The following is a 14,742-nucleotide window of genomic DNA, read 5'->3' as shown; positions in this document are numbered from 1 at the left end:
AGATAGAATGCTGCTCATTCTCCATGTCTGGGCACTGTTCACTGCCCCTGGTATTAAAACTTGCTCTGCTTCCTGCATAGGATTGAACTTGAGACATTGCTGGTACTCTTATGGCTCTCCAATAAATGTTTTCACCACTAGAGGGAGGCACCAGCAAATATTTTAACTAAGCAGCCACAGGGTAAAATCCTGAACTGCTGGCTTTGATAGTTCTTGCACCAGGCACACAGAGAATGACATCCAGTTAGAACGGAAATGAGGAGGAACTCCTTAGCCAGAGTGTGGTGAATCTGTGGAATTCATTGCCACAGACATTCTTGAAGGCCAAGTTACTGGGTATATTTAAAGCAGAGATTCTTGATTAATAATGGTGTCAAAGTTACCGGGAGGACACGAGAATGGGGTTGAGGGGTAAAATAAATCAGCCATAATTGAATGGCAGAGCAAACTCGATAGGCCGAATGACCTAATTCTGCTCCTATGTCTTATGGACTGTTAAATTAACAGATACCTGAACAAGTTCCGGGAAATGAAAGGCTTTATACATATGAGGTTCGTTTGACAGCTCTGGTTCTGTATTTAATGGAGTTCCGAAGGATGAGGGGGAATCTCACAAAAACCAACTGGATACTGTAAGACCTGGACACAGTCAACGTGGAGAGGATGTTTCCATTGGTAAGAGAGTCTCGGACAGAGGGCACAGGTTCAGAACAAAGGGACGTCCCATAGAATTGAGATGAGGCAAGTCACTTCAGCCAGAGTATAGTGAACCTGTGGAATTCGGTGCCAGAGAGGACTGTGTAAGCTGTCACTGAGGGCATTCAAGACAGAGATTGATAGTCTCTTGATTGGAAAGGAGGTGAAAGGTGATTGGGAGAAGGCAGGAGAATAGGGTTGAAAAAAAAAATCAGCCAGGAGACCCAGTGGGCTGAAGGACCTAATTTAGTTCCTTTATTAGGGTCTGAAGGCAACCGAAGATTGCACTACTTTTCAACATATCTGGTAAAGACAATAAAACAACAGAAAGACAAAACTATCGTCAACTTTAAATAACACCCTTCCAACAAGGCAATCTGAGATAGATGAAAGAAAATACAAGTTGCCTTTTCAGAGTGTACGTACTGGAATGCCAGGGATGCCTCTAGCACCCTGGGAACCATAGGGACCAGGTAAACCCTTTGAACCCTGCAAGAGAAAGCAGAAACACGTGAGCCAGGTAACCCTATGAAGAGAGACTGAGATGAGTCCGTATGCACTGGACTTCCTGGCGTGGTCCCCACTGAGACAAGTAAGGTGCACATAGCCCTCAGATACTGTAAGAGGTTGGCCACTTAGGACAGAAACAAATGCCATTAGTGCACCAGCAACCCAGTTTAATTCCACCACTGTCTGCGAGGGATGTACAGAGACCCCGCTCTTTTTGTGTGCACTTGCTCTTTATATATTTCTTTGCCTTGTTTAATTGCCAAGTGCCACCTAACGCTTCTCCATATTGAATTACTTTGTGCCATTTGTTCACCATTAACCTTCCCTGTGGGTGGGGGTGTTTAGATCTCTACCAAAGGAGATGTAAGGTGCTCCTTTTCTCCACTTGCCTGCAGGTCATCCTTGGGCAAGGTGTAGCACCTGCTTAGCCCCCGCTGGTCAGAGTCACGTGAAGCCATAGGAGCAGGTGCTGAATAGCTGTATGAGCAGCTGCTGTACATCATAAATCCTGGTTATGTGACCAATGACACCAGGCAGACAATCCCTGAAAAGTATTGGTAAAGGCTGGGGCGACCTAACTTGGAAAGACACTGCCCAGAAGGCGGCAATGGCAAACCACTTCTGTAGAGAACTTTGCCAAGAGTAATCAACGCCATACGACACGGCAAAAAATGACGATGATGATCAGTATGTGAAAATGACAAAATAAATTCAGTTACCTATTGTAGAACAATCACCAGGAATAGGAACCAGAGCAATTTTGAAAATGAAACTCAGTTGTGGATTTTGCACCCAAAACACATGCTGAAGGCACAGTGGATCAAACAGCATCTATGGGAGGGGGAGGCAGTGGAAGGAATTGTCAATATTTTGGGTCGAGGCTATGCCTGAGGACCAGAAATGTGGACAATCTGTTCAATCTGTTTATGCCCTACATGTAAATTGTTCTTTTTCTGCTCCAGACTCCAGCACTTTGCACCTTCCAACATCTTTGTGTCTCCAAATAATTAAGGGGCCCCCTGTTGTTAGACATGCAAAAATACCAAGGCCAGACACAATTCCTTTGATTTTGCCACCCGACACAACATGTACTGCTACGATACTCACAGGAAACCCATCCAAACCTGGGAGGCCAGGCTCACCCTGTGGGAGAGGAAAGAAGAGATCAAAGCAACTTCAAACATGAATAAACATAACGAATAAACATAACGAAACAGTGACATTTGAGCCATGAATAATTACCACAGACTTTATTTTTACCAAGATTGAAGAAAAGCAAATGGCTTTGACATGTGACATTTGTCTCAGCCTGGGTCCCAGTGCCATTCATGGCCATAAGAACCTATCTGGGGAAGAGAGAGGTACCTACAAAGGAGACTCTGCTGTAGTGAAGGCCCTCTTCTCACCCAGCATACTGTATTACCTACAGATAAAGGTACCTATTCGGGTTGGTAGGACTATAGGGGTTAATTTATCAGACCAATAATCCAGATATCTGTGTTCAAATCCCACTATAGCAGATGAGGAACTTAAATTCAGAAAACAATCTGGAAAGAAATTAACAAAAACTAGTTGGAATGAACAAAAATAGACTTATTAATGAACACTAAAAAACATACTTCATTCACTAAAGCGCTTCAGGAGGTGTGTCTCATTTAAAGTGGTGTACACAGGACTCCATTCCAGTCAATGCCGTCACCTCTGAAGTGGGCTCACCTAACCACTCAGTTTAAGGCAGGGGTTCTCAACCTTGGGCCCACAGACCCCTTGCTGACTAGTATTGGTTCATGGCATTTAAAAGGTAGGGACTCCCTTTAGGGTCAATGATGGAGCAGCAACAGATACAGGCCTTGTCAGAATGCCCAAAGGCTCAATAATGAATTGAAAGTACCCTCCTCATCTTTGAAATCTGGCTTCAAAGACGGCAAGGGTCTGATTACACAGAAGTTCTGAAGTAGTGTGTTGTCTTTTGATGAGGCAATGAATCCAAAATGCCATTAGAAATTGAAAGCCTGGCTGGTCCCTGAAGTGGTAGCTTCCTGTAAATCCCTGTCTGTCTGGGTTTCTGCATTCTGTAGCTGTGGTGAAGGTGTTTGAGTTCCTTGTGAGGTAACAGAAGGGGCAGGGTTTCGAAGCTGCAGACCAATCACATTCATTAGTCCCATATCTCGGTCTGTTGTCTACGATGTTCTATTCGGCCCAGGCCTCTCATTGTTCCTGTTGCTGTGATGGGTGGAAAAAGGTTCTGAAAGTTGCTCCCAATTGTGTTCGGTCTCCAGCTTTGATGCTACAGGCTGGCAAATGACTAGGTCTCCCTTATTGGTCCCATAAGCCAGGCCCAGCCCAGGCTCTGGAAGCCAGCATGCAGAGTTTATACTAACATGTCTCCTCTGGTCTGGAGGCTTTGGGTACAAAACGTTGGAAACTCTCCTCATTGAGGTTTCTCCATCATGGGGTTGCTGCAGTCAGATGGTGGAGGCCAGTGCTGGAACAAGTTCTGATTGGCCCTTGGAGAATGCAGGGGGCACCTCCTCCTCCACACAGCAGACAGATACAAACCCATCAGCACCAGGAGCCAGCACAGCTTCAACAGGAGGTGCTCCAGGACAGGACACTTTGTCTCGCATCCAGCGACTGATCGCTGAGGGCTGGATGACAGCAGTCATACAGCGAGAACGAGGCACTACCACTGCCTCCATGGGAGGCTTTGGAAACCACATTATCGTCAGCCACTGAATACATCGAGGTTCACAGACAGACTGAGCGCACACCCACCAAGCACCCTCGGCAGAACAGAAATGGACAGTAGTTACAGTCATATTCTGGTAGACTCGGCCATCCCCACCAACTCCAACAGCTTAGTGACAGACTTCGGAGAAAGTAATGAAAGGGATCAGACATTCGAACAGCTCAGCAGTAGTAGTGTCCTTGGGGATGATGGGATCTTTGGTCAACAACCCATGACTTCTATGGACACGGGTGCCCCTTTCCATCCTGTCGGCGCACACAGCCCCCATATTGTTGATAATACTGATAATCATGGCACTGGCAACAGGGGCTCAGACAGGAGGTAAAATTAGGTGCTCTGCTGTTCAGGGTAAAAGAATCCAAAAAAAATGCATGTCCCATGGTTTCTATGTGTAGAATCTAGCTAAAACAGCCAAGGAAATTCCACTTACTTGTTTTTAGTAGTATTTGATTTAAGTTGTTTTTTTTCCCCTTTTTTTGTAAACTGGTAACTTGTTATTTTACAGAAATGAAATCTAGTTAAGTGCAAGCAAAAGAGACCTATGTGAACACCAAAGATCACAATAACGAATAAAAACTCTTTAAAAATTGGAAATAATTAAAAAAAATGAATTTGAAAGCCTGCATGCAAAGACCGGCTTTAACCTTTCCTGCATTGTTGCAACAGCTTCATCAATTATGACCTGTCAAGGTTGTAAGGGATACTGTATTAACACAAATCTTTCATAACCAGCATGAACCTACAATGGTTTCCACTGCATTGCCATGTCAACCTGACTAAAATAAATGCACCAATGGTCATCATGTAATTCCTAAAGTAACAACAATTTCTGATTCTACGTTCTGCTCCTTTGCTTATTTTGGCTTTCCAACACTCAGTTTTTCTCCATAACCTCTGAACCCATGTAACCACGTGAGTCATCTCACCCTTGATCCAACGGAAGACCCGTAGTAGTAGGCTGGCTCTCCTTTGGCACCTTTGCGACCAACTTCACCCTGGATGGAAAGACAGAAATCAGGAATTTTAAAATCTCTTGGGGTTTCACCAGGTTCTGGATTATTCTTCAAAGGTTTCCTGAAGAGGGAGTAAAGCTCATGGTCCAGCAGAAGTTAGCACATCGATACAAGGCCACACGTTTAAGAGGTAAGTGGCTAAAATTTCATCCTTAGTCAGAATATCCAAACATCCAAGATACAGCAATGCATTCCAAAGAACCAAAATTCAAAAGTGGAGTTCAGAGATCAGGAGCATTCTCTGTGGCTGTTGTACTTTATTCTGCATTCTGTATTTGTTTTACCTTGTGCTATTGCTGAGGCTTTATAGGGCATTGGTCAGACCAGCCCTGGAGTATTGTTAGTAGTTTTTGGTCCCATATCTAAAACAGAATGTGCTGACATTGGAGAGGGTCCGGAGCAGGTTTACGAGAATGATCCTGGGAATGAAAGGGTTAATGTAAGAACATTTGATGGCTCTGGGCCTACATTCACTGGAATAAACTGATTGAATTTTGAAAAGCATGGATAGAGTAGATGTGGAGAGGATGTTTCCAATAGTGGGAGTCTAGGACTAGAGGGCACAACTTCAGGCTTGAAGGGCCTTTAGAACAGAGATGAGAGGAATTTCTTTCACCAGACAGATGCAAGTCGGTGGAATTCATTGCTACAGATAGCTGTGGAGGCCAAGTCATTGGGTGCATTTAAAGTAGATGATATTTAATTAGTAAGGGCGTCAAAAGTTATGGGGTTCAGGAAGGAAAATGCAGTTGAGAGGGAATATAAATTTACTATGACTGAACGGTGGAACAAGCTCGATGGGCTGAGTGGCTTAAATCTGCCCCTATGTCTATGGTGTTATCTCAATGCGTTGTGTAATGAATTGATTTGTATGAACATTACAGAAGACAAGCTTTTTACTGCATCCCGGTACATTTAACAATAATAAACTAATTCCAATTCCAATTACAATGCTTGTTTGACATTATCAGTTGTGGATAAATATCTGCATGAAAGTCTAGAGTTAATGTCTGCTATATTGAGAGAACAGATGGTGAAATGAAGCAGCATTAAGTCTTCAGGCCACCTCTCACTATACAATAATTCGACACTGAAACCTTTGAGAAAGGACAAATTTAAGTTCAGCTGAATTGATCTTTGAAATGGATAATTAAATAAATTGGTGTGTTGGATTCTTTAGTGAAACAATCACATCATCTTTTCACTGCCAGTCTGAGTAAGTTGCGGTCTAAACCAAATAAATTTGAAACCATCTTTCCATACTAAATATTTTCCCTGGAAAATTAGTCAATCCAAAACTGCATCAATTACTCACCTGCAATCCTGGTATTCCAGTATATCCTTTAAAACCACTGGAACCAGGATCTCCTTTGGTGCCATTGCATCCATCTAGACCAGGAAAACCTCTTGGACCTTGTTGACCTGGATGACCCTTTTAAAAAGTAATGTACAGTGTATAAAATAGCAAAATACTACTTTGGCAAATAATGTTTAGAATGAAACAACCTTTAATCCTTCTTTATTGAGGATGTCACCAGGATTTAAAGAACTGGATTATAGGAAAGAGGTTGCATAGGCTAGGATTTACTCCCACGAGACTGAGAAGTGATCTTATGGAGATGTATTTCATCATAGGGTGAATATGCTCAGTCTTTTCCCCAGGGTTGGGGAATCCTTCACTTACACAAAGGGTGATTATGTGTGTGGAATGAGCTGCCAGATGAAATGGTTGAGGCAGGTACAGTGACATTCAATATGTATGCAGATTGTAACAGTTTAGAAAGTTATGGGCAAAACATTGGCAAATGGGACTAGTCTGGATAGGTATCTCGGCATCAATTTCTCAAACTTCCTGTAATTTTCCCCCCTTCCCCTTCCCTCTTCTTCCATTCTCCACTCAGGCTCCCCTCTTCTCCGCACCTGCCTATCAGCTCCCCCTGTTGCCCCTCCTCCTTCCCTTTCTCCCAGGGTCCATTTTCCTTAATCAGATTCCTTCTTCTCCAGCCCTATACCTTTTCCACCTATCACATCCCTGCTTCTTACTTCCTCCCCACCCACCTCGCTTCACCTATAACCTTGTAGCTTGTACTCTTACCCCCGCCCACCCTCTTATTCTGACTTGTTCCCATTTCCTTTCCAATCCTGACGAAGGATCTCAAACTGTTCATTCATTTCTACAGATGCTGCCGGACCTGCTGAGTTCTTCCAGCATTTTGTGTGTGTCGCTCTGGAGCAGATAGGCCCTGATTTCATGTTGTATGACAATAAGGTGAAGGATAATAGAACTTCTAATTTCTCATTCCCAGCACCGTGAACGCTAAGGGATTCAGGGTTAGGCCCACTTGCGGAGGCTACAATGTAAAGCCCTTTTCAAATAATCTTAGAGTCTTTCTCATCGTTGCCATCTTGAAACCAACACCCAACACCCTGGTCTTGGGCAACCAGTGGCAACTTCATAGACAGCTCTCTTTTGTCTTTCCAGCAGTTGAGTTGAGTATAGGAGCAAAGAGGTCCTTCTGTAGTTGTACAAGGCCCTGGTGAGACCCCACCTGGAGTATTATGTGCAGTTTTGGTCTCCAAATTTGAGAAAGGACATTCTTGCTATGGAGGGAGTGCAGCGTAAGTTCACTGGGTTAATTCCAGGGATAGCGGGAATGTCATATGTTGAAAGATTGGAGTGACTGGTCTTGTATACACTGGAATTTAGAAGGATGAGAGGGGATCTGATTGAAACATATAAGGTTATTAAGGGAAACAACAGGAATTCTGCAGATGCTGGAAATTCAAGCAACATACATCAAAGTTGCTGGTGAACGCAGCAGGCCAAGCAGCATCTATAGGAAGAGGTGCAGTCGACGTTTCAGGCCGAGACACACTGGAGGCAGGAAGCATGTTCCCGCTGATGGGTGAGTCCAGAACCAGAGGCCACAGTTTAAGAATAAGGGGTAGGCCATTTAGAACGGAGTTGAGCAAAAACTTCTTCACACAGATAGTTGTGGTTCTGTGGAATGCTCTGCCCCAGAAGGCTGTGGAGGCCAAGTCTCTGGATTCTTTCAAGAAAGAGTTAGATAGAGCTCTTAAAGATAGCAGAGTCAAGGGATATGGGGAGAAGGCAGGAACAGGGTACTGATTGTGGATGATCAGCCATGATCACAGTGAATGGCGGTGCTGGCTCGAAGGGCCGAAAGGCCTACTCCTGCACCTATTGTCTACTGTCCACAGAGGTTCAAACAAAAGACTTAAGAGGAAATAAATCATAAAAACAAACTGGATTGATTTGTTTAAGGAAGTATCTTAAAAAGGTAAGAGAATAAAGATTAAGTGAGATTAAAGGTTAGCTTCATTTGTCACACGTGCATTGAAACATCGAAGCCTACAGTGAAATGTGTCGCTTGTGTTGGCGATGTGCTGGGGGCAGCCTGTAAGTGTCGCCCCACTTCCAGCACCAACATAGCATGCCCACAACTTACTAACCTCATCTTTGGAACAGGGGAGGAAACCAGAGCACACAGAGGAAACCTACATGGTAACCGGGGGAATGTACAGGTTCCTCACAGACAGTGACGGGAATCGAAACCCAAATGGTGATTGCTAACCGCTACACAATGCCACCCCCACTACGCAAGGAGGGCAGTAAGATTAATGGGATAGATCTCGTGAAGAGCTGGCATAGATGCAATGGACTGCATGGACCCCTCCTGTACTGTATCATTCTATGATTCTACAACTATGGGACATAATTTTGGGAGGAAAATGGAATGTCACTTAAGTATTGAATGTTACTGTGACAGGGGAATGGGAACAAATGTATCTGTTGATCAAGGAGGTCTCAACCAGAGTCAGTGTAAAGCATTTCTAACATGAGATGCTGTACAGTTGTCACCATGGTAATGTCATAGACACGGGCAGTGCTGTATGCTATGGGCAGCACTGTAGTGTAGATGTGGGACAGTAACAGCTTTACAACATCAGCAAGCACTGACTGGGGCTCAATTCCCACTGCTGATGGTAAGGAATTTGTACATTCTACATGTTTCCTCTGGGTACTCTGCTTTCCTCCCATATTCCAAAGGCGTATGTTTAGGATTAGGGTGAGTAAGTTGTGGACATGCTATGTATGGTGGCATTTGCAGCCTGCCCCCAGCACATTGTCAGCCTGTGTTGGCCATTGACACAAACGGTGCATTTCGCTGTATTTTCCAAAGTACAAGCGACAAATTAAGATCACCTTAATCACCTTTAATCACCTTAATCACCTTTAATGAAAAGGTCCCAGATGCAATGCTCTATATAACAACAATATCTGGATCAATGGGGCAACTTATACATTCCTCCTCTAACCTGCCACACTGAATCACACCAGGACTGCGGCTGTCGTGAACAGTGAGGAAGGCTATCACGGCTTGCAGAAGGATCTGGATTAGCAGGAAAATCGGGCTGAAAAATGGCAGATGGAACTTAATGCAGACAAGTGCGACACGTTGCATTTTGGTAGGACCAACCAGGGTAGGTATTACACAGTGAACAGTAGGGCACTGCGGAGTGTGGTGGAACAAAGGGACCAGGGAATACAGGTCCATAATTCATTGAAAGTGGTGTCACAGGTAGATAGGGTCATAAAGAGAACTTTTGGCACATTAGCCTTCATAAATCAAAGTACTGAGTACAGGAGATGTTGAAGTTGTATAAGATGTTGGTGAGGCTTAATTTGGAGTATTGTGTGCAGTTTTGGTCACCTACCTACAGGAAAGATGTCAATATAAAGTTGAAAGATTACAGAGAAAATTTACAAGGATGTTGGACCTGAGTTGTAGGGAAAGATTGAATAGTTTGAACTTCATTCCTCAGAACATAAAAGATTGAGAGGAGATTTGATAGAGGTATATAAAATTATGAAGGGTATAGATAGGATAAATGCCAGCAGCCTCTTTCCACTGAAGTTGGGTGGGACTACAACCAGAGGTCATGTGTTAAGAGTGAAAGGTGAAAAGTTTAAGGGGAACATGATGGGAAACTTCTTCACTCAGAGGGTCGTGAGAGTGTGGAAAGAGCTGCCAGATCAATTGGTACATGTGCACTCGATTACAATGCTTCAGTGAAGTTTGGATAAGTACATGGATGGTAGGAGTATGGTGGGCTATAGTCCTGGTTTAGTTCGATGGGAGTAGGCAGTTTAAATGGTTTTGGCATGAACTAGATAGGCCAAAGGGCCTGTTTCTGTGCTGTACTTCTCTATGGCTCCGACTCTAACCCATATGCTCATTCCCTTTCACATCCGAGAAAACTAATCTGTTTTACTGAACTTCACCATGAAAAGCAGTAACACTTTATTTTCTCTCTTCCGTGACTAGCAGATTTAATCATTTTCTTGCCTTTTCTAATTCCATTTCCAATGCTTCCTGTTGATAGTGAATAATTCATCATTTTTTAATATGCTCCCACTAGGATATTTTAATTTTGATTTTTAACACCGTTCATGTCATCTGATAAAACCCACCACTGTACAGCACGGATCGTTCAGTCACATTCCCTCCTCCAGTTGGACTCCTCTTCCTCACTCCCTACCCCCATCTCCCCCTTCGTTCCACCCACCCAGGAGTTTGCTGAGTGCTTAGCTCTCAGTTGGGGTGTTAGGTGACATCAGGTTCTCTTTTCATTCCGCAGCTGCCCTCTTCTCTGCAGTGTGTTTTTAGTATTTGGGATTATTTCGCTCTTGCAATTTACCCCTAATTCCAGCAGAGGGCAACGCTCTGCGATTGTAATTGCAATGTAGATTCAGATACGCTAGAGGATGTTAACAGTGAGGATAGGGAGCCACCAGCTGGACTACAGATTTCAAACAACTACACAAAAAACAACAGAGGTAAAAGTCACCCAGCAGGTCAGGTAGCATCTACGGAGAGGAGAAAAGAACTGACATTTCGGGCCGAGAAACTTCATCGGGGCTGGAAAGGAAGGGGGAAGAAGCCCGAATAAGCCCCCAACCTGTCAGCATCAACATCAATTTCTCTGTCTTCGGGTAATTTCTCCCTCTCTCCCTTCTCTCCCCATTCAGTCTACCCTCTCTCTTCATCTCCTTCTGGGTGTCACCCCTTTTTTCCATCATCCACTCTCCCATTCAATCAGATTCTTTCCTATCCAGCTCTTTGCCTTTTCAACCTATCATCTCTTAGCTTCTCACTTCAATCCTTCTCCCACACCTTTCCCCTCACCTGGCTTCACCTATCACCTTCTATCTTCTACTCCTTTCCCTCCCCAACCTCCTAATTCTGCCTCCTTCCCCCTTCTTTTCCAGTCCCACTGAAGGGTCTTGGCCCAAAACATTGACTTTTCATTCCTCTCCATAGATGCTGCCTGACCTGCTGATCTCTTTCAGCATTTTGTGTGTGTTGCTCTGGATTTCCAGTATTTGCAGAATCTCTTGTGTATATGAATTTCAATCTAAGATCCAACATGGGGATGAAGGGTTAAACATCCTCTGGCAATGCTGTAAGATATCATTATTTACATAGAATTATTTTGGTAACAAGTGACCCTCATAAACAGGAACACAAATACTTACCGGGATCCCGTTTGTCCCAACAAATCCTGGCACACCGATTGGACCCTGTAACAAAAGAGAGAAAAAAAATTCTGCATTGAGAGTGAAACCAGTGAGTTATGTCAAGTTATAATTAAAACAAATAATGTTCACCTAACCAGAAATTGTAAAATCAGCCTGCAGGTTTATAGGAACATTGTGAGAATGTTTTAAACACACCTCAGCGTCACAGGAGAGACAGGAGCGGGAAGTAGAAGGGAACAAAACAGAATATCGTTATTAAGGCAAAGTTATTTGTTTATTTTTAAATGTAGAGATACAGCAGGGAACCAGCCCTTCCAGCCCAGCGAACTGTGCCACCCAGCAACCCACCTATTCAACACTGGCCTAATCGCAGGACAATTTACAATGACCAAACTAACCGACTAACCGGTACACGCCTTTGGGAAGAAACCGAAGCACTTGGAGGAAACCCATACAAACTTCTTACGGAGGACGCTGGAATTCCGATGCCCTGAGCTGCAATAGTGTTGCGCTAACCACTGCAGTACTGTGACACCCTCATTATTACCATCTAAGAATAAAGGGACCTAAGTATTCAACCTTTTATTTATAATATTCAAGATTTAATATATACTGTATATACACTGTATAATTAATAATTTAGTACATTTACACAATAGACAAAATTTTAATTTGCCCAATTTTATAAACTATACATACACATTACTGCTCAAAAGTCTTGGGTAGATATACATATAGTTAAGGTGCCTAAGACTTTTGCACAGCACTGCAGTAATTTCAAGTTTTGCACTTTACTGCAAAAAAAACAAGTTTCATGACATACATTTGTGATGATAAACATGATTCTGATATGGGTCTCTATTGTGGACTGAGAGTGGGAAGGGGGCAGGGAAAGGGGAATCATAGCTGGGGAGAGGGAAACGGAGACGCGAGGGAGTGGGAAGCACAAGATAGAAGTTCTGTAAGGATCAATAAACCAATTGTTTGGAATCAAATGATCTTGTGTGTATTTCAGGACTGGGTGTGTCTGCACCCACACCACACCACGCCCCTGCCACTCTTTCTCTGCCACCCATTCCACACCCCTTCAGTGGCACTCCGCCCATGCCATTCCCAACATCCTTTGCTCCTGTCAGATTTACAATTTCGCTCTCTGTTCCACTTTGACAAATACAGTACTGCGCAAAAGCTTTAGGCACCCTCAGTGTGTGTGTGTGTATATATATATGTGCCTAACTCTTTACGAAATTATAAAAAATATAAATCACAGGGTGAAATCTGATGGCCATATATTTTAAATTACCAGTCCTGGAACATAGGCTTTTAAACACAGATATTGTGCACAGTCCAATGACCAATCATATTTGCTTGTGAGGATTTGAACTGGCTCATAAACAAATATGATTGCTCAGTGAACTTTAGGTAAGTGCTGCATTTGGGTAACAGAGTAAAAATATGGCTTAGTCAGAAATGGGCAGCAAATGGGCATATTTGTAAATAATTGCAAAACACCAGAGGTTGACAATGATTATGTCCAAGGAGGAAATCCCAAATTAAACAAACTGCAAACTTCAAGATATAAACAAGATCCAAAGTGAAGCTAAATTACTTCTGGTACATGACATTGCAAAATCACAGATTGTTCAAGGCCTGTAATCTGACCTACGTATAATCGAGAAGGAACACTCCTAAAAAATCCAATAGATACAGAAAAAGGATCTGGTGCTTTCCAGGCATATATGACAAATAAACTTTTCCTCAGCTTCCAGCCCGGGTACAGGTATCGATTTTAACCAACACTTTGATGGCAAACTCTGCCATCTTCCTCAGGTATAATGCCTGGGCATGTATAGACCATTGGTATATATACTCAGCTCCTGCCATCCGTCCGTCCCTCCTGATTGGTTAGACCTCATCTAATCAGGTTTCCGTTGTTCCATCTGGGCAATATACACTGCCCCACATTCACAGGGAATGCGCCAGCCGTCTGAATCCCGAGTCATCTTTGACCTGCATAAGCTGTGATATGAGCTTCCTTACGAGTTTGTGGTTAGTATTAATCCAGTATTTCTTCAGGATCCTGCCAATCCTTCCAGAAACCGTGGTAATTTAGGGGAGATAGGCAGTAGCAACAAGTTCCTCCTCATTGTTAGGTTTCCTGGTTTTTCCATCGACCCTTTTAAGAGCTCAATTGATTTCCCGCACTTTGTAGCCACTCTATAGGAACGTTGTGCGTGATCATCTTATTTCTACCTGGAGACTCTCTGGGTCCGAAATAGTTTTCACATGGTTAATCAAAGTAGAAAGAACCGCTCTACATTGGGAGGTGTGATGTTGTTGAGGTATAAGTCCGTGTGGGTGGGTTTCCAATGGGCGCCATGTTCAAAGCAACCATTTAGTTTTAGTCATATTAGAATGTCCAGGAACAGGCAACCATTCTTCGCCATCTCCATCGTAAATTAAATATTTGGGTGTAAACTGTTCAGATGGTCCTGGAACTGCTGGAGTACCTGGAGTCCATGAGGCCACACTATAAAAGTGTCACCAAAGTATCTAAAGAAGTATTTGGGGTGCAAGGGTGATGAACTCAAAGCCCTCTCCTCAAAGTCCTCCATGTAGAAATTAACAAAAGCCGGCGACAAGAGCGATTGCATGGCCACTCCGTTCGTTTGTTCATAGTCGTTTCCCTTATAGAGGAAGTATGTTGATGTACGCGTGTGTTCGAAAAGATCAATGGTACCCTTATCAAAGCTTGACCACAGGAGGACCAAGCTGAACTTCCTAGAAGCTCTCGTGAATAGGGACACCATATTGAATTCATGATGTGATGTTCACAGCCCCCACAAAGCTTTGGTTGTAAAACGTTAGCAGGATTCCCTGTGAATGTGCAGCAGTATATATCAGCCTGGCTGAAAGCCCAAGAAGAGTTCATTCATCCAATAGAAGCATCCAATATTTGGCCAGCTGGACATTTGAACAAAAGAGGTTTAGGAATGTGAATGCAAGCCATCAAAAAACTCAAGAGCTATTTTTCAGGCAACGAGACAAGTAGCCGTTTTCTTCCCCCCACCCCAGTTAGTTAGTTTTATAGAGCAACAAACAATCTGCTGGAGGAACTCAGCAGGTCGAGCAGCATCTGTAGAGGGAAAGAGATTTTCAACAATTTGGGTTGAAACCTTGCATCCGGACTCAGGACTGTCAACAATTCC

At 43.4% G+C, this 14,742-nt stretch overlaps 1 protein-coding gene across 4 annotated transcripts in view; it reads right to left on the bottom strand.

The window, feature by feature from the left end:
- col4a6 (collagen, type IV, alpha 6) overlaps positions 1 to 14,742 on the bottom strand; it is a 469,192-nt gene that overhangs the window by 177,362 nt on the left and 277,088 nt on the right. For all 4 annotated transcript variants that reach the window (XM_063061061.1, XM_063061062.1, XM_063061060.1 and 1 more), the window contains exons 6-10: positions 11,531 to 11,575; positions 6,284 to 6,400; positions 4,882 to 4,950; positions 2,314 to 2,349; positions 1,123 to 1,185 (exon numbers count right to left, since the gene is read on the bottom strand). In XM_063061061.1, the coding sequence (XP_062917131.1) occupies positions 1,123 to 1,185; positions 2,314 to 2,349; positions 4,882 to 4,950; positions 6,284 to 6,400; positions 11,531 to 11,575 (330 nt within the window). The remainder of the gene's footprint in view (positions 1 to 1,122; positions 1,186 to 2,313; positions 2,350 to 4,881; positions 4,951 to 6,283; positions 6,401 to 11,530; positions 11,576 to 14,742) is intronic.

This window comes from Mobula hypostoma, chromosome 10 (genome assembly GCF_963921235.1).
Source record: "Mobula hypostoma chromosome 10, sMobHyp1.1, whole genome shotgun sequence".
Lineage (NCBI taxonomy): Eukaryota > Metazoa > Chordata > Chondrichthyes > Myliobatiformes > Myliobatidae > Mobula > Mobula hypostoma.
The sequence above is the reverse complement of the archived record's forward strand: the minus strand, read 5'-3'. Positions and strand labels throughout refer to the sequence as shown.